Genomic DNA, 26,630 nt, shown 5'->3' on the forward strand with positions numbered 1-26,630 from the left:
CAAAAACGTCCCCAAACCTTCTCCCTGTGTGGGGCTGAGCCAAATCCCGGCCGTTCCCCCAGGGAGCAGGGACCCTTCTCGGCCCCGGGGGTGTTGTGTGAAGAGGAACAGCCCTGGGACGGCCGCGGCAGCTGGTTCCCAGCCGAAATTTTGGGTTCCTTTTCTTATTTTGGGTTCCTTTTCTTATTTTGGGTTCCTATTTATTATTTTGGGTTCCACCCCGAGCCGTGCCAGCCGGCAGCGCGTCGCCCAGTGCGCCCAGCACCCTCCTCACCCTTATCACCCCCCATCCCCGGGGCCAGGCTCATGGGGACGCAGCCAGCACCCGGAGCCCCCCACGCACCCCAAAATCCCTCCTGAGCCCCCTGAGGTGCTCCGAGCCCCCCCCCCCAACACCACAAGAGGCCACGGGGTCGGGCTCACACCCCACGCACCCCGACCTCCCCGCCCCGGCGGCGCTGCCTGCTCGGCGCTGTTTGTTTGCCCAGCGGGGAGAAGGGTTGGAGCCGAGGCCTTTCGGCCCCAAAAAAATAAATAATTAGGCTCAAAATGAGGCAGGATTTGGGGCAGATGACAGTGGCCGAGAGCCCGAAACCCACTGGGTGCCGGGGGGGGGGGGGGTTCACAGCAGCTGGAGGGCGGCCAGGAAATCTTGGAAGGTTTTTCCCCCAGAAGCGTTGAGTTTGGTGGGAGACAAAAAAATATAAATAAAAAATATAAATAAATAAATTAGAAAAAGCTTAAAGCTTTAGAAAAAAATTAACTTTAAAATAGCTTTTTTTTTTTTTCTTTTTTTTGGAGCAAAAGGATCTCCGCGGAGCAGAAGCTCCCCAGGCCCGCGGCGGTCAACGGGGCTGTTTGCTCCCAGGGGCCGAGGGCTGGGAATGTCCTGCGGAGGTTTTTGGGTTTTTGTAGGGTTTTTTTTGGGACGTTTCTCTTTATTTTTGCAACGAGAACGAGCTGCTCCAGCAGCGTGCCAGCCGGCTCTCCGGCCTCTTTGTTTGCCTTGCTGGGCGCTGCTTTCTCCTGGGAACGCGGCACCCCTGTGCCCTGGGGGGGGGGGCATTTTTTGGGTTTGGGCGATGGGTACCCCAATCCCTGCTCCCAGCAGAGCATCGTGCACATGGGGGGGGGGGGGAAACATCGGCGTGCCCAGGGTTTGGGGTCCATGGTTGCAAATTTCCCCCCCCCTTTGGTGTAGCCGTGGGGGCAGCGCCCTGCACTTGTTCCCTTCTCGTTGCCATTTTAAGCAACCCATTTCGCCGGGGGGGGGTTGGGGGGGGGGGAGAAATTTAATAAATAAAATTTAATCATTTCCGATGAATCATCAGGTCCATTCGGCTTGCAAAGTGGTGTTGGGGGGGGGGGGGGCACGGCACGGAGCCAAGGCTGGAGGGGGGCACGGGAAGGGTCAGGGAATGGCACCGAGGGAGCCCAAACGGGGGTGCTGGGGGGGGGGGTCCCCAAAATGATGCCCCTGCCCTGGGGACACCCCCAGCCTGACCCCACGGGGGGTTAGGGTGTACCTGAGAGGTGCAGCCCCTTTTTTTTTTTTGGGGGGGGGGTCCCGAGCTGCAGGAGGAGCCAAGGGGTAAACTGAGGCAGGGCCAGGCTGCGGCAGCGGACTGGGGGCAAGATGGGGGGGGTCCCGACCCCTTTTGACCCCCCCCGGACCCCCCCAGGCATCCCCCAGCTCCCTTTTTTCCCCAAAAGAAGCTGCAGGGGGGGCTCGGGCTGCAGCCTGGGGGGGTCCCTGCGGTGGGGAGGGGGCTGCAGGTGGGTGCAAGGCACCCCGGGGGGGGGGTTGGGGGGGGCGCGCCCCCCACTTTGCCACTTTTCAAGGTGTGGGGGGGGCTCGGCTGCCCCAAAATTTGTGGGCTTGGGCTTTGAGGCGGAGCGGGGTGAATTAGAGGGGGGGGTCCCCTACTCCTGTAGGGTGCCCCCCCCCAAACAGCATTCCCGAAACCCACCCCGCCCCTCTAACCCCCCCCCACACCCCCCCAAGTTCCCACCTCCAGCGCCTGCCTGGCGGCTCGCAGCCACCGCAGCAAGCCCGGGCAGGCGGGGCCGGGCAGGAATGCACCGGGACCGGCCCCCCCCCCAGCCCCACCGTGTCCCCCCCCCCCCCCCCCAACCCCCAGCCCCCTCCCGGAGCGCCCCCTGCCCACCCCCGGGGGGCTGCGCCCCGTGCGCGCCTTGGAGAGGTTGGGGGGGGACCGGGGTCGGGGCTGCGCCCTGCGGGGTGGGCGGCAGCCGCCGGGGGGGGGTGAGGGGTTGAGGGGGGGGGGGGCAGGTCCGGAGCCTTCCTCCTCCCCCGCTCCTCCTCCTCCTCCTCCTCCTGACGTCAGCCCGCGGGGCTCGAGCAGTCTCGGGCAGGCGGCGACGGAGGGCGATGGCTGGGGGGCGCCGGGGGGGCCCCTCCTGGGGCTGGGGTTGGGGCTGGGGGTGCTGCCTCTTGCTCTGCTGCGGTGAGTTGTTGGTTTTTTTCTTTTTTTTTGGGGGGGGGGGGGGGGCGGTGCTTTTTTTTTTGGGAGAGAAAGGGGCGTTTTGGGGCCGCCCGGAGGGAGCGCAGCACCTGCGGCACCCGGGGGCGCGCAGCCGCTGAGGGGTGCGGGAGGGATTTTTGGGGACGGGGTGGGGTCGGGGGGGTGCTGGGGGGTCCTATGGGGTGCTGCTGGACCCCCAGGAGTCCCTAGGTAAGGGGGGGGCACACGGGGACCCTCCCCCTGCTGTGTCCGTGGAGCTGCTGCGCCCCGTGCCCAGCCTCGTTCAGCACCCGGGGGGGGGCTGAAGGCGCTTTGGGGCGCTCCCTGCTGAGCCCACGACCCCCCCCGAACCCCTCCCAGTCCCCCCCCACGACCCCCTCCCTGTGTCCCCCCCCTTGTCCCTGTCCCGTCCCGGAGCTGACACCCTTGGGGCACCGCCCGGTGGGGGCCAGGAGTGCCCAAATCATGGGGGGGGGGGGCAGCCTGAGGGGGGGAGCAGCCCCCCAATAACCCCCCCCCGATCCCCCCTTTTCCAGCCCTGCACGCCCCCAGGCTCCGCTTCAGCCTCTGGGCATGGAGCTGGTGCCACTTTGGGGGTCCCTTTGCAGCCTCCCCCCCCACCCCCCCAAAAAAAAGGGGTGCTCCCTGCTGGCCCCCCAGGGATGCCAGCCCTGTGGCTAGCAGCAGGGGGCTGGCACTAGCCAGGCTGCTGGGGCCAGGGTCGGTGGGGCAGGGCGCCGGGGAGCCCCCACGTGCGCTCGGGGTGGGGCGGTCAGGTTTTTGGGGCAGCATCCATCCACCCCTCGCCTTCTAAGGAGTTTTTCCCCCCCCCGGGCGCTGTGTTTCTCTTGGCTTTTCACGCTTTCTTTTTTTATCTTTCTTTCCAGCCCGTTTTCCACCCCCCCCACCGTGGGTAAGGGGGGGTGTGCGCTTCCTGCCCCTCGCCAAGCCCCAGGGAGGGGTCCCGGTGCTGCTCTGGCTGCTCCCTGCCTCCCTCCTGCCTCGTCCCTGCCCTGCGGTGCCGGGGAAGCACGAGGGGCTGCAGCCAAACCCTCCCCAAGCAGGCTGGGGGGCTCCCCGTGTGCCCCCCCCGGGGCAGGGAGCTCAGCCTGGAGCTGCTGGTGCCACCCTGGCCCCTCGTGCAGGGCTGGTTTTGGGGTGTTCCCACCTGGCTGCAGGGCTGGGGGCTGCGAGCTTTGCTTCTTCAGCTGCGCACGGCTTAGGGGGGGCGTTTTGGGGGGGTGCAGGGTGCCACAGCAGAGCTTTGGCCCCAGCCCCAGCCCGGCGAGGCTCTCCTGCAGCTGCTTTCCCCGAGAGGCACCCGGAAAAACCTGGGACACCTCCAGCACCCCTGGTGCAGCCCCAGCCCCCTGCGGTGCCCCCTTTTTTTGTGGCCGCTCCGCTCCAGGGTGGGGGGGGACACAAACACACACGACCCCGTGCCGCAGCCAGGCTTCTCCTCGCACACCTCGGCTCCGCGGGAGGCTGGCGGAGGGGCCGTGCTGCTCCCCACCCCTTTTCCCCGGCTCTAAAAGCAAAGCTTTGTTCTCGCAGAGCCCTGGCTGCCGGCCGGCTGTCCGCCAGCCAGATGGAAAGGCGCGAGGGGCTCTCCTCCCTTCCCCTCTCGCTCCCTCTCCGGATCTCGCCCCGGGTCCCCCGCTGGAGCTGTGCCAGGCGCTGGGTGCCGTGCTCGGGCTGCTCCGTAACGGGGTTGGAAGCTCCCAGCCCTGCCCCGGTGGCCCCAAGGGGACCGTAGCGGGGTGCGTGGGTGCGTCACCGTGTCCCCAAAACCCACCCTTCCCTCGCTCCGGGCTGTGGGTCATGCCCAGGGGCTGCACGAGGGGTGCTTGCGTCCCTTCCTCTGCTTCCAGCAGCACTCGGGGTGTCGCTGGGTGCTCCCAAAAGGGCTGGCGAGCCCTTTTGGGGGGAGCAGGGAGGGGGCTGCAGCCCCCGTGTCCGCCTCCTCAAGGGCAGCGGCCGGGTAGGAGGGTGCCTGGTGCCAGCCGCGGATGCCAGCCATTCCCCAGCTCTGAGCTCATGCTTCTGCTGCTTTTGCCGCCAGGACGAGGGCTCGAGGGCTCCCGCTCCCAGCGGTTCAGCAGCTCCCATCTCCCAGGGGTGGCCCTGCCCAGGACCCTACTGGGGGTTTGGGAACGGCGGGGGGCAGCGGCAGCGGCTGGGTGCGCCCCCGGTGTGCACGGGACTGGGGGTGGCCGGTGTCGTGCCCAGGTGCCTCCGGTGCGAAGTTTTTCTTTCCCGTGTGCTTGGTCCAGTTTCCTGACGCCGCTGCCTGTTTATCTTTGGGGCTTTCACCTGTTTTTTTTTTTCTGCCTCCTCCTTTCCTGCCCCGCTTTGCTTCTCATCCCTCTTCGCCAGGCGCACAGAGAGCCGGGGGCCAGGGGCCGGCTTTTGGGGTGCCCCGGTGGGGCTGGCGATGTGAGACAGCACCTCTGCCATGGCAGAAGGGCTCCCGGCTGCATGTCGGGGCTGTGCCACCGCGTACCCACTTCAGATAAAGAGCATATCACAGGCAGGGCGCTGCCCTTTGAAGTTCCCTCCCTGGCGAGGCTGAGCAGCTGATAGCGGGGCGGCTATCGGTGAGCTGTTGACACAGCTGCCTTCCTGCAGCCCTCTCGTCTCCAGCTCCCAAACCTGGGCTGGGTGCAGGTGCTGGGCTGCCGGACCCCTTCCTGGGCTCCCTGGCACCGTCCCCTCGCTGTGGGGCTGGCTGTGGGGCGTGCAGCCCCCTTTCATCCAGCGCCCGCAGTGCCAGCGTGGAGGCGGCGGCGTTCCCGGCCGTGGCATGACGCAGCCCTTCTCTGCACCATGCCCGGGTGGTGCTCAGCCCCCAGCCTCGAGGCAGGGCAGCTGCTGAGCCCGCTCCCCGCTTGGGATCGATAGCCATTACCTCCTGGAGCCGCCCTGGAGCGTGGCCAGGAGCTCCATTACTGCCCTGCAGGTCCCGGTGCCACCCGTGCCGCGGGCAGGCAGCGCCCACGGGGCTCAGCAGGCAGAGGGGCCGCCCTCGGGAGGGAGCTGGGCATCCTGTGTCTGGGCTGGGGGTATAATCAGGGGTCCCGGGGTGGTCTCGGGACTGTGGAGGTGTGAGCAGGACGTCCCTGCCCCCAGGTGCAGCCGGCGCTGTGCAGGTCTCCATGCCGGAGGTGGTGGAAGCGGAGATTGAGTCCACGGCCAGGATCGAGTGCGGCTTCTCCATCCCTGGGAACGGCTCCTACACCTTCATCGACTGGTTCTACGTGAGTGCCAGGGGGCTGCGGGGTGGTGGCTGTCCCCAGGGCTCCCCATCAGCCCCTTCTTGTCCCCTCGTCCCCCAGGTGGATCGCGGCAGCCCGGTGAAGCTGCTGCGCCTGGCGGGCGGCGAGGTGCTGGAGGAGGAGACGAGCTACAAGGGGCGGCTGTCGGTGGGCGAGGACGCAGCCCTGGCCATCAGCAAGGTGACCCCGCAGGACGCCAGGACCTTCGTGTGCCGGGTCGCGGCGGGCAGCCAGGATGTGGGCGAGAACCGCACCGAGCTCCGCGTCTACAGTGAGTGCCGGGTGGCGCGGGGACGGGGCGCATCCCGCCCCCCTCGCTCCTGACACCTCGGGTTTGGGGGCTTCTTCCAGAGGTCCCCGAGACCCCTGAGATCGAGGCCAGCTCGGCCGGCGTCCCTGCGCACAGCCCCAGCACCATGCAGGTGAGGAGAGGCCCCCCCAGAGCCCCCTGCCGTGCCGGGCTCCCCTCTCCCCGCTCCCCACGGGGGTCCCCGGGGGGCTGTGCCGTGCCCAAGGCGCTCTGTGCCGCCGCAGATCGCCCAGTGCGTGAGCGAGAACAGCTTCCCACCCGCCAACATCACCTGGTACAAGAACGGGGAGCAGCTGCAGGCTGAGGAGAACAGTGAGTGAGGGCTGGGGACGGGGCTGGGGACCTCATCCTGCCCCGGCAGGGAGGGACCGGGGGGTTTGGGGCCACCCAAAAGAGCCCTCCCCGCGGGCTGGGAACAGCGGACGCGTCCCCTGCAGAGGTGAAGTTCCTGGCCACGCTGACCCGCAAGTCGAGCGGGCTGTACACGGTGAGCAGCACCCTTTTTGCCGTGGTCACCCGCGAGGACCGCAGCTCCCTGTTCCACTGCGCCGTGCACTACTGGCTGCGGGGCCAGCGGCTCTCCAAGGCTTCCCGGCGGGTCAACATCACCGTCTTCTGTGAGTGAGGGGCCTGGGGCCGGGTTTAGGGACGGAGGGGGGACACCAGCACCCACCCTGCCCTCTCCCTCGTGCCCCAGACCCCACGCAGCACGTGGAGCTGCACATCGTGCCCACCGCCGCGCTGGTGAAGGAGGGGGACGACGTGAAGCTGGTGTGCGAGGCCGATGGCAACCCGGCGCCTGTCTTCAGCTTCTACAAGAAATCGGTGAGGCATTTGGGGTCGGGAGGAGGTCCGGGCTCCTGTGGGCAGCTCCTGGCTTGCCTGTGCCTCGTCTCGTGCCCCCCGGGAGCACGGGGCTGAGCGCTGAGCGCTGCCCTGCCCGCAGCCCGAGGACTGGCAGGACGTCTCCTCCCTGGCTGATACCAGCAGCGGGGTGCTGAGCCTGCACGGCGTCAACAAGAGCAGCAGCGGGCTGTACCGCTGCCAGATCCTGGACCTGGATGACATGATGCAGATGGAGAAGGAGGTGGAGCTCGTCGTCAACTGTAAGGCCCCGGGGGGACGGGGGGGACAGGGGGGGGCGCAGAGCCGTGGCAATGGGGCGCCCCGGTCCCCCTGCTCCCGCTGCCCTGCTCTCCGTGTCCCCCCCAGACATCGAAGGGGTGCGGGTGCAGATGGAGCCCTCCTCGCCCCTGAACGAAGGGGACAGCGTGAGGCTGAACTGCAGCGCACACAGCCCCGTGGACCTGGACTTCCAGTGGAGGGACGAGAAGGTGAGCGGCACCCGGGCTCCTCCGAGGGGAGGATTTTCCCCTTTCCGCCTCCTCGCCTCGCTTTGGGGAGGTCCCGTGGGGCAGGTTGGGGGCTCAGCACCGTGGATCGTCCCTCCCCAACAGGGCAGGAAGGTGGCGGAGGGGAACCAGCTCGTCCTGAGGAACCTCACCTTCGAAACCTCCAGCAATTTCAGCTGCCGGGCGGTGGCTCGCAGCGTGCCGGGGCTGGAGCGCAGCAAGCAGGTGGCCGTGGCCGTTCAGGGTAAGGAATAACCCCGGGGGGAGCCCCGTGCCGCCAGCCTCAGCCCCTTTGTTTCCCCCCATGGGGAGCCAAAGGGTTTTTTTTGTGCCATCCCCGCAGGGAAACCGCGCATCGTGGCCATCAGCTCCCCGCTCTACGTGCGGCAGGACGAGGTGGTGAACCTCACCTGCAAAGCCATCGCCTTCCCCCGGCCCTCCGTGCGCTGGAGCATCAACGGGACGGTGAGAGCCGGGCGGGGAGGGGCTGAATTTAGGCTGTGACCATCCCCGGGGTGCTGAGCCCTGCGCTGCTCCCCGCAGACCCACGAGTACGTGGAGAACCAGCACGTCGCCAGCAACCTGACGGTGCGCGTGAGCCACGAGCTGCTGCGCGCCGGGGCCATGTGCCGGGTGTCCAACGCGCTGGGGGTCAGCGAGAAGCACATCCAGCTGCTGGGTGAGCCCCCAACCCCCCTGCTGCTCCCCCCCTTGGATTGCTTGGTATTTTGGGAGCCTGCCCCGCTGAGGAGAGGCTGGATGGAGGGCGCCGGGGTGGGCGGCGCGGTGAGCTCCCCGTGTCTGGCCCAGATGGGAAGACCTCGGAGAGCAAAGGGGTGATCATCGTGGCCATCATCGTCTGCATCCTGCTGGTGGCCGTGCTGGGCTCCGTCATCTATTTCCTGCACAAGAAAGGCAAAATCTCCTGTGGCCGAGCCGGCAAGCAGGACATGTAAGCACTGCCGCCGCCCCCGGGGAGCCCCCAGGGGCTGCCCGTTTCTCCTGCGTCCCATTTCTCCTGCATCCCATTTCTCCTGCTGCCCCCCTGCTCCTGCTTCCCATCCCATCACGCCGGCGGGAGGCACCCGGGGGCACGGGGTGGGGGTCTCGCTTCCAGCTTCCCCGCAGCCCCCGGGGTGCGCAGGGCTCAGCCCGTCCACGCAGGGAGGAGAGGAGCAGCCGAGGGACCCCTGGCAGGGAGAGCCCAGAGCTTCCCAGAGCCGAATCCTCAGCCCCTGGGCACCCTCTGCCCCCGAGCATCCCCCCGGGATGGAATTTGGGGGCTCGGCCGGCCCCGCTCCCCCCCCCCCCCAAAGCCAGGTGCCCTCTTGGGTGGCGCAAGCACGGTCTCAAAGCTGTCACCTCCCTCCCCTAGCACAAAGCCAGAGGCACGTAAAGACAAGAATGTAGTTGAAGTTAAGTCAGATAAACTCGCCGAAGAGGCCGGGCTCCTGCAGGGCGCCAACGGCGAGAGGGGACCCGCCGCTGACCAGGTAGGACCTGGTGGCCCCACCGGCCACGGGGGCGTCGGGCAGGGCTGGGAGCGGAGCCGAGGAGCCCAGGGGGTGCCCGAGGTAACGCTTCTCTCCTCGCCCAGCGCTCCGCACCCTGCATGGGCACCCTAAAGCCATCGGCATCGCTCAGGGAGGCGGACGGGGAGGTGCCGAGGGGGGCAGAGCATCGCCGAGCCCCAGCTCCCGGTGCAATCCTTATTCTCCCCCCTAATTTTATTTTTTCCCCCCCCTCTTTTCTCTTCAAGAGCGAGAAATACATCGATCTGAGGAACTAACCAGGGGATCTCCCAAGTGCTTTCTCCCCTCGACCCTTCCCTGCTCTCCGATTGCCTTCTCCCACCCCTGCTCCAGCCCCCGGGGAGCGCGGCCGGCGGCGAAACCCCGCGGGGGCACCCCGGGGACCCCCCCTCCGATACCTCAACCGCGGCTTGGCGGCTTGGCAGCGGCGGAGCCGGGCTTGCTTTCTGCTCCGGGGAAGCCGACAGCAATACTCGAAAGAAATTCCCCCACTGAGCTGCCCGAGGGAAGGAGCCGAGGCTTCATTCAGGAAATTGCGCCGCGCGCGGCAAGGTTTTTTTTTTTTGACGCCTTTTCTCCCCAAATTTGCTCAGCAAAGCTGGCGGGATTCTTCGCTTTTTCGCAGCAGGGCGGTGCTGGCACCTCAAGGGTTTGGGTTTTGGGGGGCAGAGGGGAGAAGCATTGGGGCTTTTGGGGTTTTCCCTCTGAGCCCCCACGGCCTCGGTGCTGAGTCCCCGGGGTGCTGCGGGCAGGGAGCCCCCCGAGGGGCTGCGAGGGCAGGGCCGGGGCTCTCGGCTCCGTGGGGGCTGCAGGTTCTGAAATCCTCCGGATTGAAGGTTTGCTGCCGAGGGGGAGGACGAATTGAGTTGTTTTTAGGGAGGCCGCACAGCTGCTGGCACCGCTGGGCCGTGCGTAAACGTGAACCCGAGGAATGTCAGGTCAGGGCCAGCCGGCGATGTCTCAGGGTTGGATTTCTCTCTCTTTTTTTTTCTTTTTTTCTTTTTTTCTTTTTTTTTGCTAAACATTTATCAGCCCCAGGGGAAACTGGTTTATTTCTTGCTTCACTGACACCTCCTGCCCCCTCCGGGGAGGGAAAACCCCGGCCCCAGCCTTCCCCTGCTGCCCCCCAGCCCCTTTCCCCTTCGGCTCGGCCCCGCTCGTGAGCTGCGTGGTGGCAGCAGAAGCTTTGGGTTATACATATTTTTGTTGGGTTGTGTGTACATTTCCGGGCGTTTTGTCTGATATTTGCCAGTTTGTTTGTTTTTTTATATATATATATATGTGAAAATAAAGTACCGAGGTCAAAGGCTGGGCGTGAGGCTGGTGGTGACGCTTCGCTCCCTTCCCCTTTCCCAGCCCCGGGACGGGTGCTAATCAGTGTTAATAGGCAATTAGTGGCAGCTAATGAGAGGTCCTGGTAGGAATTAACAGGATATTCCTGATAGGAATTAACAGGAAATCCTGGTAAAATCCTAATAGGTGATGGATCGGTGCCTACTCGGGATGCTAACAGGTAATTCCGTACAGGGCTGCTAATTAGAAATGGTGTTAATAGCTACCAGCCCCCAATAATTGATAACGGGCAGCTCTATTAATGAGGTTTCTAATTGATAACCCTATTAGATTGCAATACATCAGTGTAGTAGTGGTGACTGGATGCTAAAAGGGAGCGTGGGAATGGGATTTAACAGCCCCCGATAATCAAAGCTGTTGGGTAAGAAACCAAAAGAGATCATTTTATTGATAATTATCGATTATTTATTGCTAATACCGAGGATCTGGGCTATTCAGGGATAATTCCCCTAAAGGAGCCTGAGGGCTTGTGGCTGGTGTTCATCCCTCAGCTTCTGCAGGTGGCAGGGGGGAATTCCTAGGGAGAGGTCCTGAGCCATTTTAATAGGGAATAACGGATAATAATAAATAAAAAATAAAAAATAAATAAATAATAATAATAAAAAAAAAAAACAAATAAAAGGTAATACTGTTAATAAAGGGCAATAAACAGTAATAATAACTAATTAGTAATAAATAGTGCCCCTCGCACTGCCCTGCCCGGGGGGGTTGGGGTGCACCCGGAGCCAGGAGGGGACCTGGCCAGGACCGATTCCCCCCCCAGGACATCCCACCCCACCTGGGGACATGCTCACCGAGAAGAATGGGGGTGAGGAAGGGGGATGGGGACGTGACAGGGCTGTCCCCATACTGACCTGGGGGGAGGCCACTGGGGGGTAGCAGTGGATGGGGGATGGAGCCCCCCCCAATGGGGTTCCTGTGGCCATAAGGGGTGGGGGGGCCCAGCTCGGACCATGCCACAGCCCCCATGGGACCCCCGTGGGGCTTTTGGGGTCGTTTCACTCACCTGGAGCCAGCAGAGACGGCCTCAAGCGCCTCCAGTACCGGCCAGTACAGCCAGCCCCAACTGGGAGCCAGTGCAGCCAACCCCAAGGAACCTGGCCTGGGGCACACCCTCGGAGTCCACTTGACCTCGATTGACCCCGTGTCCTCGTTTGACCCCAATTAACCTCATTTGACCTCTCGAGCCATTGTCTTTCGAGTCCCCTTGACCTGAGATGACCCCCATGTCCTCATTTGACCCCAATTAACCTCATTTGACCTCTGGAGCCGTTTTCTTGTGTCCACTTGTCCTCATTTGACCCCTGTGTCCTCAATTGACCCCGGTGTCCTCAGTTGACCCTAATTAACCTCATTTGACCTTTGGAGCCTTTTTCTTTTGAGTCCCCTTGACCTGAGATGACCCCCGTGTCCTCATTTGACCCCTGTGTCCTCATTTGACCCCAATTAACCTCATTTGACCTTTGGAGCCGTTTTCTTGCGTCCACTTGTCCCCATTTGACCCCCGTAACCTCATTTGACCCCCGTGTCCCCAGTTGACCCCAATTAACCTTATTTGACCTCTGGGGCCATTTTCTTGTGAGTCCACTTGTCCTGAGATGACCCCTGTGTCCTCATTTGACCTCTCAAGCCATATTCTTGAGTCCAGTTGACCTCAGATGACCCCCCCATGTCCTCACTTGACCCCAATTAACCTCGTTTGACCCTTGAGCCATCTTCCTTTGCACCCACTTGGCCTCAATCAACCCCCCAGACCCCTCCTGCCCTCCCCGTAGCCCCCTACGTGCCCACGGACCCCATACATGCCCCATTATCCAGCATCAGCACCCACCCCCAGGCAGCCCCTGCCTGACCCCACAACCTCCACCAGCCCCTAGGGCCCACGGTCAGGGCCAACGGGGACCCCAAAACCCCCCCATAGGCTCCCAGCCCCAGCAGGGGTCATGGGGGGGCTGAACGGGTCGTGTACCCATTAACAGAGCACTGGGGGTGTGTTATGGATGTGTAAGTAGCCTCGAACTCCTTATAGATCCCATATATAGAATGTCACGGATTAGTTTATTAATTATTTTCTATATCCTTCTGTAAATGAGAGGCAGGAATTGTAAGGTTTTTGGAGGCTAACGGGCTCCTGCAGAGCAGGATTTGGGTTTCAGGACCTACCCGGCACCCTATGGGCACTGCAGTCCCAACTCGGGCCCCTGTTAATGTTTGGTACCAACCCTCTTAACGAGAGCCTCGGCATTTAATGGTTTCTTTGGGCTCGTGTCATCTCTTGGTTGGCTCCAGCAGCGTGTTGCACTCTTAAACCATCCCTGCTCTCATTTCATGAGCATCCCTGACCTTAATTAGGATCAGGTAATTGGCTGGAAGCAGGTTGGGTGTCAGTGGGGTGTGTAAGGGACGCAGGGCACGGACCGAACGCCCCAAGCCGGGCTCACAGACCCACCAGCAGGCAGCCGCTCTGCTACGACAAAGGGAATTTTATTGAAAAATAAAACTTTGTTTCGTTTTCTTTTTACTGACACAGGTGAAGGAAAATCCCAAAGAAGCTCTTAGTGGGCAGCATACAAGGATGGAAACAATTAATAAATAACATTAGTATAACCTCTAAACATTAACAATGCACTTGCAAACAAACCGAGGACTTTAAACCAAGTGAACCTTAAAGCTCAGCTACTCTCTGTAAGAATATTTACCTTCTGTTTTGCCTTATTCTTTACAGATCTGAAAGGATTAAATACTGCTATTATATTTTATATTAATGACACTATTATATTTTTTTTTTTTTAAAATAGCTCGTGAAAATCTCCACATTTTTAACACTGACATCATACAAATTGGTGTTTGTCATTCGAGAGAAAGAACGACCGCTCCTCCCCCGCCAGAAATTCCCAAAAAAGATTTCCAGCAGGAGCTTTAAAAAAAAACAAAACCCCACGTGTCCTTTATTTATTCCCCAACTCACTTTTTTTTTAACGCGGCACCTTCGGGAAAAGCGCCCTGGGAGTTGCATTTTTTCTTGCTCGACTGAAAAAAAAATATAATAAAATAATAAAATAATAATAATAATAATTAAAAAAACAAAATAAATTTACAGTGATGGCCCTGCCTCAGGGGTTAGCTACAGTAAGGAGATCAGCCTAGTGCAGGAGGTGACGTGTCCCCAAGGCAGGGCGCAGCGAGGGGCGCGCAGGGAAGCGAATCCGCAGCCAGCCTGCCCCTAGGGATATGTCTCGGCCGGGGTGGCTCCGGGCACCCTAAAACACCAAAACCCCAAAAGCGAGGCGGATGCCGGCTGCCCCAGCTCCTCCCCGAGGAAGGGTTTGCTGCTTGCTTCGCGCCCTGGCATGGCAGGTGGGGAGAAAAAGGGCGGTTTTGGTAAAGAGCAGAGCTCGGTTTGTTCCAAGCAAAAGCAATCCCGTCCCGCAGCTCTCCCGGCACCAGGCTGAGAAGGAAACCTCGGCAGCTGAAATGCTGCAAAAAAAAAAAAAACAGGGACACAGCAGGAGTGAGAGCAGCCCGGCTCTCCGGCCCCTTCACCTTTCGGAGCTGCCTGCTCGGGCTCCTCTTTTTGGAGCAGGGCAGCCCGGCGAGGCAGCGCTCCCCTCGGAAAGGCACGAGACGTTTGGCTTCTGCTCTCCTGAAGTCGCGTTATCAAGTTGCCTCCTTCAGAATAAAGAGCGAGGAGGTGGAAAGGGGGGAAAGAAAAGAGAAAATCGCATCGGGCTCACCTTTCGGGAAGAAAAACAGGAAGGAAAATACGCTGTACAGGGCCTGGGCACAGCCCGCTGCACGCCAGCGGGGCAAGCAAAACGCTCCCAGGTCGAGGAGGCAAAGCCAAGGTTTCAGCTGCTTAAATTAGTCTGAGAAACAGCGCACGGAAAGGACACATGCAGGGGTTAGTGAGTGATACACGCCACGAAAATCCCGCTCCCTCATCGCTGAGACCCACGGGGATGGCGCAGAGAGGGGACAGGGCATCGCTGCTGCGGGCTCCGGGGCTGTGCAGGACACGAGGTGAGGTTTTTGCTGCTGGATTTGGCTCTCCCACAGCCTTGGCAGCAGCAGCCCCGGTCTCACGCCACCCTTGAACTCACTCAGGCTGAGTTTACGCAGCAAAGGCGGCGCTGAAGCGGCTCCAAAAGCAACACGGGGCTGGTGGCAGCGCCGGGGAGAGCACGGAAGAGAGGGGCAGGGCCGGCAGGGCTCCGTCCCATAACCTGCCTCGATGGATGGGCAGAAATCTCCCCAGCTCGCACGTTTCAGCCCCGGCCCTAAAATAGCAACGGCGAGAGCTGCACTTCAGGGATCCCCTTACAGCTTCAGAGAGCGTTTTGTTACGGACAGGAGGGGAGCGAGGGGCCAGATCCTGCTTTTAAACTGCCTGGACCCCCCTGCATCCATTTATAAAGCCCCCCCACTGCACACCCCACAAACATTTCAGGTTTCATTTCCTCGCCAACGCTTCCTCGCCAGCTGCGAGCGGCTTCCCCGAAATCTGGGCCCAGCTCCTGTTTTTTTTTTTTAAAGGGCTGAACTGCATCCAGCTGCCCCGAGCACGCCGGCAGCGTTTCAAGCTGCAAAGCTTCACCCAGGGACTGCTGCTGCTGCCCTCGGAGGGATGCAAATAATGCAGGACGTGCTCTGAAAGGCTGGCAGCCTCGCCGTGTACCCAGAGGGCTGGCTGTCCGTCTGTCGGGCTGGGAGCTGTGTGTCCCTGCCCGACTGCAAGGCTCCCCCAAAGGCACCCCAAAGGCAAGCCTATTAGGAGGGGAGCTCGGGAGCTGCTCAGGTTTTGTGCGAGGAGCAGCTGAGCCCGGCCTCTCCGAGCCCAGGGATTGTTCTCCGAGCACAAAGCGCCCCAGCTCCACTCGGACACGAGCTCTGGGGACTCCTCGGAGAAATAGGAATGGAAAGAGGAGCCCCGCAGGGTGAGGGGACCACGAGGCTGTGACAGCCACCATGCAGTTTAGGCACAGCAAGCGGCGCGTTCACGTTCAGCAGGTGCAGCATTCCGGGAGGAGGAGCGCACGGGAGCGGCCGGCAGGGCTGCCACCGAGCCCCAGCACCAAACGCTCGAGGCTAAAAAAAAAAAATAAGAAAAGGAGAAGCAGCAGCCAGCTCTTTGCTCTCCCTCGGATTCTTCCCTCCCTCTCCCACCCCTCAAAGACACGCGGGGCTTGCAGCACTTCTAGCGCCCTGGAATCCGAGGCTGCTGGGGAGAGGCCACGGCCGAGAGAAATCCAACGCCCGGCGCTGCCACGAGCAAAGCGCCCCGCAGAAGCCAGGCACGCCGGCTCCAGGAGAAAAGGGATGACCTAAATGGTGAGCAATAAATGCTGTCATTACAGGGAGGAGGGGGACGCCACAGCTAACGGGAAGCAATCAGAAGATTTCTCCCAAGGTCTCCTGCTTATTCCCAGCAGACCGCGACCGCTCGGCTGCTCCGAAAAGCCTGAGCAGCGAGCGGGTCCAAACCTAGTACCATGAACCACAGGACACACCACACTGACCCGGTTTCTCAGAGCATTCACTTGGAATTCACAGCACAAAACACTCCCCCCGGCCTCCAGGGCATCGGTTCTGGGGTCCCTCGTGGCACCGCCTCTCTCTACCAGCACCCCAAATCCGTTCTCTCAGCCAAGAGGCAGGGGGGAAAAGGACTCCAAGACACACACTGTATAAAAACACCGCTCCGCTTCCATTTCCTCCCACTGCTTTGAAATCTGGAACCACAAAAACCTGATAACTGATTCGGGAAGAGGCAGGGCTGAGCTCCGCACGCAGTCTCTAAAGGAACCCCCTTCCCCTCGGGTGCGCAGCCGCCCGGGCAGCCGGTCCGCAGAAGTTGCAGGCGTCGGAGGTGATGTGCTATGTGGCCACGTGAGCAGGGGAGGAGATGGAAACAAACTCCCGGAGAATATTCTTGGCCATTTCGATATTGTTATGTGCAATGAGCAGCGCTTTCTGGATGTCCTGATATGAGTAGCCCTGGTTCATGAGGTTCTCGATCTCGCTGGAGAGCTGCAGCGAGGCGCTGCTCCCGCTGCTGGCTCCGCCCGGCTGGCAGCTCCCGGCTTTTCGCTCTGAATTTATTCTCCGTGGCAGCGGCTTGGGCGGCCTTTCGGGAACTTGAGAGCCATCCGAGAAACCTGGAAGGAGAAAGAAACGCGTCGCTTCAAGGAAGGGCAGGGACTCTTGCTCGGAAGCGAGCAGGGCTGACATCAGACTGACGAGTGGCACTCGGCTGCGCCACCACGACCCCGTGCCACTATCTCGGCTCAGCCCCATCCTCCCACTGCACGGTGCTGATCAGCACCCGCACGAAATGGAATGGATTTGTCACAGCTCCTCCGCCACAAGCTCTCCAAAAACTGAGTTATATCTCAGACCCGCACACGAGCTCCTGCGGGAGCCCACCCGAGCCTCCTGGGGAACAAGAAGAGCAGCCAAAAAAACCCAAGCAGGACACCAAACACCGCAGGGATTTAATTAGTGCCTTGTAGAGAAAATGCATTATTTACAGCGTTAATCCAATCTCTGATAATTTGGAGTCCTCACCTCCCATATCCCTGCAGAAAATGTTTTTTCCTAATAACAGGGAACTTTTCTGCCTGAATCTTTGACATCACCTTAAAGTGAGCCGCGTTTTTCTGCTAGAAAAACCTCCCCGAGGTACTCCAGGCAGAGTTTTCTAAGTGCTGAACTGGTGGTGTACAACACACACATCCTAGGAATGTCCAAACAATCCCTAAGACTGGCACCGCAGCCCCGTTCAGAACAGCAGCAGTCATCGTGGGGCCTTCCTGAAAAACTGCACCGAGAGCACGAAGCCGGGGAAGGCTCCTCGGGAACCAAATTCATGGAGGCTTCCTCAGCAGCCACAGTGCAGCTCGTCTCCCTCATCGTCACAGAACAAGCTCCTGACACATAAAAAGCTTTTTGTACGTTTGAGAAAAAGGACTCCCCACTCCTCTCCCCCAAAGTGTCTTTTGAAATGGCAGCTTCAGTCTGAACCGGCTCAAATTTCAGAGACCACAGGTCAATTTGAAAGGGCAGCCAGCAGCTCAGCTCTTTTGGTAAATGATTAAGAAACTAAATTGTAGGGCAACATGCATGAGAACACAAATCTGCCCAAATGCATCCCTTCCTAGCCAGGCTTCGGCAGTGGCCAGTAGCCAATGTTTCAGAAAGCTGCAGCAGCTTCCCAGGGCAGTAACAACCAGCATTTCAGCATTTCCTCAGCATTTCTCATTAGCAGACCTCCATCCCCTACAAAGCAGGACAAAAGCACCGTAATTTCAGGGTTGTATAAACAAAGAGGGGTCAATGATTAAGCCCCGTAGCTCATCTGGGAGCAGGATGTGAGCTCCCTCTGCCCTCCCTCAGCCCATATTCTACAGACACGGTCACAGAGCGAGGCAGGGAGGAGCGGCAAAAGCTGACAAATCTCTTTGAGCTGATAAATTCTCTTTGAGAAGACTTTGGAAAAGGGAACTGGTGAAGCAGGTGAGCAGAAGACTCCGTGGGACAAGCAGGCCCGGGTGCAGGAGGCTCTGCCTGCTGCCAGCCTCCAGAAGGAACGAGAGACTCGCTCCTCTCGCTTGGCAAACGGCCGGAGGTTGCGACGTGCTGAATCCTAAAGCCCCCACCAGGAAGTTTCCGAGCTTCCTCTGGTGCCCCTGAACGGTTGTAGGGAAGAAGCCGAGTGTTATTTGGAAAGGCTTTTGGAGAGATAAGGCTTTGGGATTCCCCTGGACAGCGTCAGGCAGTTAGAAGGACAAGATGTCCCCTGCTCCCCGGGGATGAAAAGCTGACCTTGCTGAGCCGCCGTGTCCTTGCTGAAGGAAACCCAAAGCACCACACGGGACACTTGTGCCATCTGCTGGCAACAGCTGCACCCAAGCCTCCGAGACAGAAAGAGTGCAAGGCCAACCACCTCATCTTTAGCTTGAGCAGAGAGAAGCTGCAATATTCTCAAGTTCTTTTTCATGGCACAAGCTATATCCTATGCCCCGTGTGACGTGATGCCTTAAGGAGCAACCTTAAAGCTGGGAAAAGGCTTTGCTAACTGTGATTTAAATGTGATGTACTAGCTCTGGGATTTAAGGGAGTAAGGAAACGCATTACAAGTTGCAAAGCAAGCTGAACAAATAAGGATCGGTGTAATTCAGCCTTGCAAATCTGATTTTGCAGCCTACCCACAAAATCCTGAGTCAGTGACACAAGTTTCAAGCCCTCAGTGCACGCTACAGCACCCAGAGCACAGCTGTTCTCTAACCTGTTACAGGGTCGTTCTCCAAAGACATTCGGCTGAAGGCAGGCGTGGCGTTGGAGATATCAGACAGTGTGCGACGAGCAATAGCAACTGGTAGTGGTGGTTTGGGGATATCGTAGCCATCTTCTTCATTTTCTGATTCTTCGGGGCCATTGCTGGCGGTGGCTGCAGCCAGATCCCCTTCATCTAGAGGAAGAGACACAGTCTGAGCCCTGGGACTGAACAGAGATCCGTCTCTCCAGGCAGCCTCTGCTCCTCTGCAGCCCATAAAAGCACTGACAGGACACAGAACGAGGCTCTGCTGCCAAAACCCCACGTTCAGTGGAAGCTCTTTCCAGAAAGTAGCGCTAGATAAAAATTTCTTACCATAGCTGTGGGCTGACAGCTGCTGCAGCTGCTTACAGCAGCGAAGCCCAGAAAACAAAATCTTCAAAACAGCAATTTTTTAAACAACTGTTGAGTATTTTTACAGCACATTCCAGCCAGGCTGCTCACCAACATCCCCACATGCAGCCTGCAGCGCGCAGACACAAATGCTTCCGCAGACATCCCAGCTACTTCACCAACCAAAGCAAGTGACATTTAATTTAGCCTAAAATGCTCTTCCAACTATCCCAGGTTTAATTGGTGACTTTTGTGTGTTTTTTCTTAGCACACCCACTCACCAGAAGCGTTGACGGTCTCGAAAGCAGAGGGCACTGCTTGGGAGTGAATGTTGTACATCGCTTCGTACATGCAGCCACCATCCGCCTGCTGGTCGCACTCCAGGGCTCTGCAGGAGAGAGCACACATCTGCCTTCACACAGGCAGCAGTGGGCAGCCATCACCCAGCCCCTGTCACCGAGATTATCCACAGGTACCTGCTTCAAAATGTTCTGCCATTGTTCTGAGAGAGAGCATTTGTTCCCCTAAGTGCTCTGGTGATGCCTGCTGCAAGACAGCAGCTCAGCACAGAAGGGTTTAGCTGACACCACCAGAAAACAATCTTTTCACAGGATTTTGCATTTCGGTGGCTGCTGCTGTTACCAGCAGAAGGAGGTGGAGGTTATCGAGCCCTTTTAATACTGTGTAAGGATTCTGCAGCAGAGCAGTAGCCACGTTTCATTTGCAGTTCGCTGCGTTAGTCTAGATCTGGTGAGCATCACTGGGGGAATTCAGCCAGCAGAGCAAGCGAAATCTCCACCCTGGTAAACAAATGTGCTTCCCCAGAGCTGCGAGGAAGAACAGTACATGCAAACAGCATCTCACCGCAAACTCTGAGTCATTTCCAAAGGCATCTTCATCTCTGGTTTTTGTACAGCAGGACCTGGAGGCACCACTGGCAGCGAGGAGGGGGACATGTATTCAGTGTCCTCATCGCTTTCAGACTGTTCCCCAGGAGGCAGTTTTGGTACAGGCAGTGGTCTGGAGGCAGAAGAAACAAGATATAAACACCAGAAAAACACTTACTGGAAATCTAATTAGCAGCAAAGTGGCCTTTCAAACCCCCAGCCGAGGTAGCAGTGCTATATTGATACTGCCCAGAGAAATAACCTGGCGTGTAGCCGCCCAGCTGCAAGGTCAAGCTGGCACAAGGTCATTGCGAAGAGGCAGCTGACAGGATCATACACATCACCTGCTTCCCAGGGCACATTTATAAAGACCAACTCAGAATTAAATTTACAGACGAGCTAAAGGTAACCGTAGTCTGATTCCTATCGCCACCATCCACAAATCTTCAGGCTGCTGATTTCATCTGCTTTCACCTAGGCTGTGTGCTTTGAATAAATAATCCATCAGAGACTGAAACTAAGGCTTGACAGAGTTATGCCAAATTCTGTCCCTGGCACCAGCACGCACAGAGACCTACAACGACCCTCCTAAAAAACAACGTACCTGGCAGCTAAGGAGTAGATAGCGTTGGCAGAGGAGGAGGGTTTAATTTTGGGGTGCTCACACTCTGAGGTTGCTGGTGGACCACTGTTCAAGCTCTGGAAGAAAAAAGGCCAAACAAGGAATTACAGACACCAGGTCGACCAGTGTAGTTGCAAAACTGCTGGTCATCCACCTGGGGATGGATGTCAGCCAGTCATCAAATTCTTGGGAACAAAGCACCTTCATTTATCCAGAAACATTTACTGACACCTTAGAAACCCACAAGGTTTGATGCTTTTCCCTCACTGACAGCACAAGCACAGTTTTTCTCCTGTTGCCTACTGCCTGTTTACACAAGAGCCACAGGAACTCTTATCTTTCAGACTCTAATGACTTTGCGAAATTCAGCCGAAATTGGCCAAAAGGCCAAAATGTTAATAGGGAAAAGAGGAAAAGGATGCAGACAAGCATATAGACAGAGACAGAATGACAACTGTAGAAGTGTCAATTCCCTAGACAATCTGGCTAAAAATGTACTTGCTTTCAATTTTCAAGAAAGCTGGAGGTTTTAAAAGGAAAAGGTAGGCAACAGGGATCAAGGGAAGCAAAACTGCCTGTGATTTCTCTTAGAGAACAGTACATTGGACTACTAAGTTACACCTAATTAATAGGAACAGCCACAAATTTAACTCAGATTTTACTGTGTTAAAGTAATCACCGTTTCTGTGTGCATGTTTCACAGGACTGAATCCTGAGAGGAGGAAATTACACTTTTTCAGCAGACCAGTTCCTAACACAAAACATTCTTGTTTTTTCAAAATTCAAAGGTGAACACTGATCATGACATCGTGGCTCATGACTGCTCAAAGTCCTCCCATTACTCTCCCTTGTCTGGCATTCACCAGGTTCTCTTCATCTCTCCCTTGGCACAGGAAGGCCCTACTCAGATGCAGATGAGAACAGGGCACCTTGGAAGACCTAATTCCTTAAAACCAACCTTCACCCCCATTAGGTCTACTCACCACTTGGTTGTCCAGGCTGAGCGTGCTCCCAAGCCGATGGCTCTCAGCCCTGGAATCCATCTGAGAGGGCAAGGAGAAGGGAAGCGAGTGCCTGTTGGACAGTTCCCTCCCGGTCCAGTGGTCCCCGGGGCTGAGAGCTGCGGAGGGGGCTTTCGGGATCGGCCGGGAGGGCCACGGATCCCCCTGGCGGGTGGAGGGCACGGGGGGTGGCTTGTCCCTGGAAGGACAGTCCCCTGGTGTGCAGGGCAGGGGCCGTCTCTGAGGTCGAGTTTCGGTCCCGATGGAGTGGGGTCTGTCCGGAGGCGGTGGCGGCGGCAGGTCGCGGAGCGTGGGTGGGATGGGCAGAGGTTTATCCTTGTGGAGGGTGCCAGGAGCAGCCTGGGAAGCAGAAGAATGCAAAAACAGGGCTTAACAAAAGGGAGTCCGGCCACGGAACACAGAAAGGTGGGAGGTGGGTGGCAGGAGGGCGAGGTCTATTTTTGTTTCATCTGTTTTTTCACTAGAAATTATCTCAACGGATGTGGAGCGATGCCAAGTCAGCTCTCCAGGGACACCTTCCCTACAAGCTTGTGGAGACAACACAGTAATTACACGCAGCTACAGCTAGGCACTAAGCACTTCTGATTGTCCTTCTTGAATTAAAGAAAAAAAAAACACAAAACAACTCAGAGCATCATTGGATTGGATTCCACATAAAGGAAACTCATCATTTCGAAAAGCTTCAACTGCGCGTCATTTACACGAGTTATTCATCAGTCAGCAAGTCAGAGAACTCGCTATTTTGCCTTCAGGGATGTCACACAGAACGCAGAGGATTTACCCAAGCACTCTCCTTCCCACCTGCCCCCCCATCTGGAAGGGCAAGGAGCGTGTTTTACCTTTGAGGAGGTCCCAGGGCTGGAAGCCCCAGGCGGGTTGGACACCCGCTGCTGCAGAAGATCCAGTCGTGGCGGCACGGGAGGGAGGGTGGCCTGCGGGGCTACCGAGAAGGGAGAGGGAGGACGCTCAACCTGAAAAAAAAAGACCAAGAAAATCAACGGATGACAAAATCCAGCAGAACTCCTCTTCCTTGGAGAGGCTTTCAAGTTCAGGGAGTTGTGCTGGCTCCAGTATCACTGCGGGTAACAAATGAGTGTACTGATGCCAACCCCACACCAGCAATCCAAGGTAATTTCACAGCACAGCTGCATTTGTCTTGCAGCAAGCCTTGAGCATCACTAACTGGCTTAACCGTGGCACAAAACCACAACTGCACACTTAGCAGCACAATAAAGGACAAGCTGTTTTGCTGGAGTGACAAACCCGCCCTGCCGAGCCCAGAGCAGCAGCAAGCTGCCTTTCTTTTCGACACGAGAGGGCGTGATCTGCTGCAAATCCTACTCAGCACTGCAGGCACCGCTGTGCAGAGCACCTTGACGGGTGTCATGGCTGTTGCAGCAATCATCAGCGTGCAGCAAAACCTCCATTTTTGTCCCTTTTTCTCTACCTGGCAGAACCGTGCCTCTTCTCCTTCTTATCAAGCTTGTTTCACAAGAAAGGGGAGCACTACGTAACTCTGAAAACCTCTGCACAGGTTTGAACTCACTGATTGCCAGCAAATATGGTGTGCTAGTCCACTGCAAACCACAACAGGATGTCACAGCGAGGAAGCTGTGCTTTGCTTCCCCAAGTTATGTACACAAAAATAATCCCCAGGACTCCAGTTTACAGTATTTCACAGGGTAACCAGCGCAGAGCATTCCTTGTGGCCAGAAAAAGCAGCCTATTTAGAAAAAAAATGTGCAGGGAGGCTTAAAGAATGCCTGTCGTGAATGGCAGTGAGTTATCAGACCTTTATTTATCAGACACCATATAAAAAGGTGACAGACAAACTGACTCGCTCAGCAAAATACCCTGCCCTCTACCCAGTTACTCACCAGGACCTTGGGAAGGCTGGACCTGGTTGGCTGTGTTCATCGCTGGGGAAAATGGATGAGCTTTTGGTAATATGGGTGAAGTATGGCTAATAAGTGAAAAGCAGCACTGCTAAGCACGCAGAGAAGTGTTACAGACCCAGACCTCACATTTCAATAGACCCAGGCAGCCTTTTCACCCTTTTAAGGGCTGACAAACACCCAACCTTTCAAGGCAACATACAAATGATCAAAGTGTGCTCGCTCCTGCTTCACAGCACAGTGTGAGCTGCACTGACAGCACCCAACCTGAATCCCTGTTTACTCAACCCTCCTCACATTGATTAAAATCCCTCCTGTTTTAAGGTCTGACAACCCTCGTGTGCACAAAGCACCAAGACCACATCCTCTCTGATGGAGAACACGCGGTCTCTGTACACGCTGCCACATCTAGCACACCACCAGGAGCCCTTACTTTGGTACCAGCGAGTTCTTTCATCATGAAGAGGGAATCATCGGCTCTGTCGTCGTCGTCATCATCATAGTTGGGTGAGGGAGTTCCTTCTGCCCCTTGCCGTGACAATCCTCCTCCTCCTCTGGGGTCAAACGGGTCTACTACAATCGGTTCCGTGCCTTTGATTTCACAGCGGCAAAAAGGGCAGCCCTGGCCTTCTGATTCCTTCAGGGAAGAGGAGAGAGCTGTTACAACCACCCCTGAGATGCAGAGATTAAATACACTGACTTCCATACCTGAAGGAAACTCAACAGTTTGGGGAAGAGGAGATACTGCTTCTGTAAAAAAGCAACCAGCCTCACTCAGATAAACAAGAGCCAACGCCTCACCTGCCACGCAGTGAGGCAGGACGTGCACATCAGGTGGCCGCACGGTTCGATCTTCACGTCCTTGTCGTTTTCAGCACAGATTTTGCACAGCTGGAACGTGGAGCCCATCTCGCAATACAATTCATATTGTTCCTTGGAGAAAGACAGACAGACAGTGTTGATACTGTACAACGACGTGCAAGGGTTATCACAGCTACAAGAAATCCAACAGAAGACGTGCAGGACAAAGTGAACTCCCAACACAAGAACAAACTGCAAAAGAGAACAGAAATCTGCAAAAACTTCACTGGGATTTTATGTGCTGGATATATCCATCAAGCTCTGAAAAAAACGGGCTTCAACTTATACCAGATTTTTGTTTAGGTTTCCCAAGAACAGCCTGGGAACTCAGGGTTTCAAAGGCACAGCCACGGTGAAGAGCACAGAACGAATATTTTGCAGAACAAGGAGCGTGACAGAATGGGATAGAAGGCTTTGCTCACCTGTGTAACTTTAATGTGGTCCTGAGGTGTGGGCTCACACAAGCCAGTCAAGTCAGGATTCTGATTCCGGCCATCGGGAAATAAATAACTGTAAGCAGGAAATAAGAATGAGGGTGAGAAGCAAGAGGAGGAAATTCAGGATACTCTGAGTTCTAAGTAAGTTTTGGATGAATATTCCTACCAGGCAAAAACCAAACATGCCATTCTTTAAAATAAAAGGAAACTCATTTTCCTTCCTGGGAGCAATTCTCATTTTAAACACGAGGTTACGGTCCTAGTTTACGATTCTTAAATCATCCTGCAGTGAAACTGTCACAGCCAGTGTAAGAAAACTGAGCCTGTAATAGCAGCTGTGGTAGCACAGGTTAAGGAACCCACTGCAGAAGAATGTATGACAAGGGAAAGGCAGGCACACACTCATCGTCTGCTGCTGCAAAGGACAATGCAGATCTCCAGTGCGAATGATAGCTGAGTACTCTCGAGTGCCAGAGCAGTTAAGCATATGAATTATTCCACTGACATCAATGGGACTATTCACTTGCTTCAAGTGTTTTGCTGAATCAAGGTCTAAATAAAAAGGAAGAGCTGAGAGATGTCCAAAAGGGGGCTCGGTGATGTCAACAGTGATTGCTTGACCTCTCCACACGCTGCCTCTCCTGAGGACACAACGTGTGATGAGCCCAGCGGGCGCATTTTACCATTCAACTGACTTCCAGGCCTTACCACAGCGTTAAGATGGATAATTCACAGGAAAAAAAACACCCAAAGGACAAAAACTTGTTATTGATAAGCTACTTACAAGCCTTCCCTGAAGCCATCGATCAGTGCTTGAAAAAGGGGTTTGTTGTGGGGGATTGTCTGAAGGATGTTCCCATCTGCAGTGACGTAGCCAATGGCCCACTGACCAAGTCGTGTGCAGCTCAGCCGGAAAATGTAACTGAAAACACAAAGAAATTCCAGTTCAGCCTGGAACAGGCAGAAACGACTCGATGTCAAGTAGGCAGCCTTTGTCTGGTTATCTTAGGACATCAAATAAAAACTAGGAGGAAGAGCTGGACGATTTACACCAGCTTTTCTCACTCTACCCCCAGGCAGACCGAGGGAGAACTTTGCAATCTGACACCAAGACAGAAAAGCACCCAAGCACCTGGCGCAGTGTGAAATGAAACCCAGGGTGCACAGCAAGAGAACTCAGCATCCTCATAATCATTTCTTTCAAATTAACTTAAGAAAAAAACAACAGACTGCACAAGGTTTCAATTTTTAAAAGCAGCAAGGAACTAGAGGCGCACTCTTGTGCACCCCTCATTCAGGGTCCTGGCCAGCCCCCAGGTTAGGCTTGATCTGGCAGCGCCTGCCTCTGCCTCCTGCTCCAGCTCAGGGCAGCAGCTGGGACATTTGTGAGGTGGGCCAGGGTGTGTTCAGAATCTCTGAACACACCACAAGCTGGAGTTTTCCTCGGTTAGAATTTCTGAGGAAGGAGGACAAAGACAAACCCAAACCCAATCTCCTCCGCCAGTGAGTAATCCGCGACGTTATCGGGAGCCATCAAAAGGGCCACTGCTGCCAAGCACCAACCTGCCAGGTTTGTGAATGAATTTCTGAAGCCGGGCTTTCACCTCATCATAGGTTAGGAATGCCATATAACCAGGGTGAGTCACCGCGAGGCTATTCCAGTTCCTGAGCAAAGAGGACCATGGCTGTAGAGAGAACAAAGAAATGTGTTAGCCACACGCTTCTGAGAGGCAGCAACACGCGATATTCCTTAAAAAAAGGGGTCAGTTAAAGCATCAGGTTTCTTATCCCACCGTAAATCCTGTAGAGGAACTAGAACCCGTGTTTTCCTGCACCAGCCTTAACGTTTGAAATTCTCTCATCAGAGATAAAAATATCACCGAGGACAGAAGTTAACCAAAATTCCTTTAAAAAAAGCCAAGGGAGAGGTCAC

The 26,630-nt window shown here is 57.0% G+C and overlaps 2 protein-coding genes across 3 annotated transcripts in view; one reads left to right on the forward strand and one right to left on the reverse strand.

Moving 5' to 3' along the window:
• Positions 1–2,312: 2,312 nt before the first annotated feature.
• Positions 2,313–10,262, forward strand: MCAM (melanoma cell adhesion molecule). 2 transcript variants are annotated; one of them, XM_068659485.1, is made up of 15 exons: positions 2,313–2,468; positions 5,616–5,743; positions 5,822–6,032; positions 6,113–6,183; positions 6,296–6,383; positions 6,509–6,688; positions 6,769–6,896; positions 7,018–7,177; positions 7,284–7,405; positions 7,529–7,667; positions 7,767–7,888; positions 7,967–8,102; positions 8,234–8,375; positions 8,799–8,916; positions 9,183–10,262. In XM_068659485.1, the coding sequence occupies exons 1-15, from the start codon at positions 2,393–2,395 to the stop codon at positions 9,210–9,212; spliced, it is 1,851 nt and encodes a 616-aa protein (XP_068515586.1). In that variant the 5' UTR covers positions 2,313–2,392; the 3' UTR covers positions 9,213–10,262. The 2 variants fall into 2 exon arrangements, with proteins under 2 accessions (XP_068515586.1, XP_068515588.1); XM_068659487.1 differs by lacking the exon at positions 8,799–8,916.
• Positions 10,263–12,771: 2,509 nt separating this feature from the next.
• Positions 12,772–26,630, reverse strand: part of CBL (Cbl proto-oncogene) — a 34,869-nt gene continuing 21,010 nt past the window's right edge. Inside the window, exons 5-16 of the mRNA XM_068659480.1 lie at positions 26,261–26,382; positions 25,482–25,619; positions 24,683–24,770; positions 24,201–24,332; positions 23,833–24,036; positions 22,344–22,475; positions 21,466–21,843; positions 20,465–20,559; positions 19,838–19,993; positions 19,255–19,361; positions 18,593–18,775; positions 12,772–16,463 (exon numbers count right to left, since the gene is read on the reverse strand). Of these exons, the coding sequence (XP_068515581.1) occupies positions 16,183–16,463; positions 18,593–18,775; positions 19,255–19,361; positions 19,838–19,993; positions 20,465–20,559; positions 21,466–21,843; positions 22,344–22,475; positions 23,833–24,036; positions 24,201–24,332; positions 24,683–24,770; positions 25,482–25,619; positions 26,261–26,382 (2,016 nt within the window). The 3' untranslated portion in view covers positions 12,772–16,182. The remainder of the gene's footprint in view (positions 16,464–18,592; positions 18,776–19,254; positions 19,362–19,837; positions 19,994–20,464; positions 20,560–21,465; positions 21,844–22,343; positions 22,476–23,832; positions 24,037–24,200; positions 24,333–24,682; positions 24,771–25,481; positions 25,620–26,260; positions 26,383–26,630) is intronic.

The sequence above is a fragment of the Anas acuta genome, chromosome 23 (genome assembly GCF_963932015.1).
Source record: "Anas acuta chromosome 23, bAnaAcu1.1, whole genome shotgun sequence".
Classification (NCBI taxonomy): domain Eukaryota; kingdom Metazoa; phylum Chordata; class Aves; order Anseriformes; family Anatidae; genus Anas; species Anas acuta.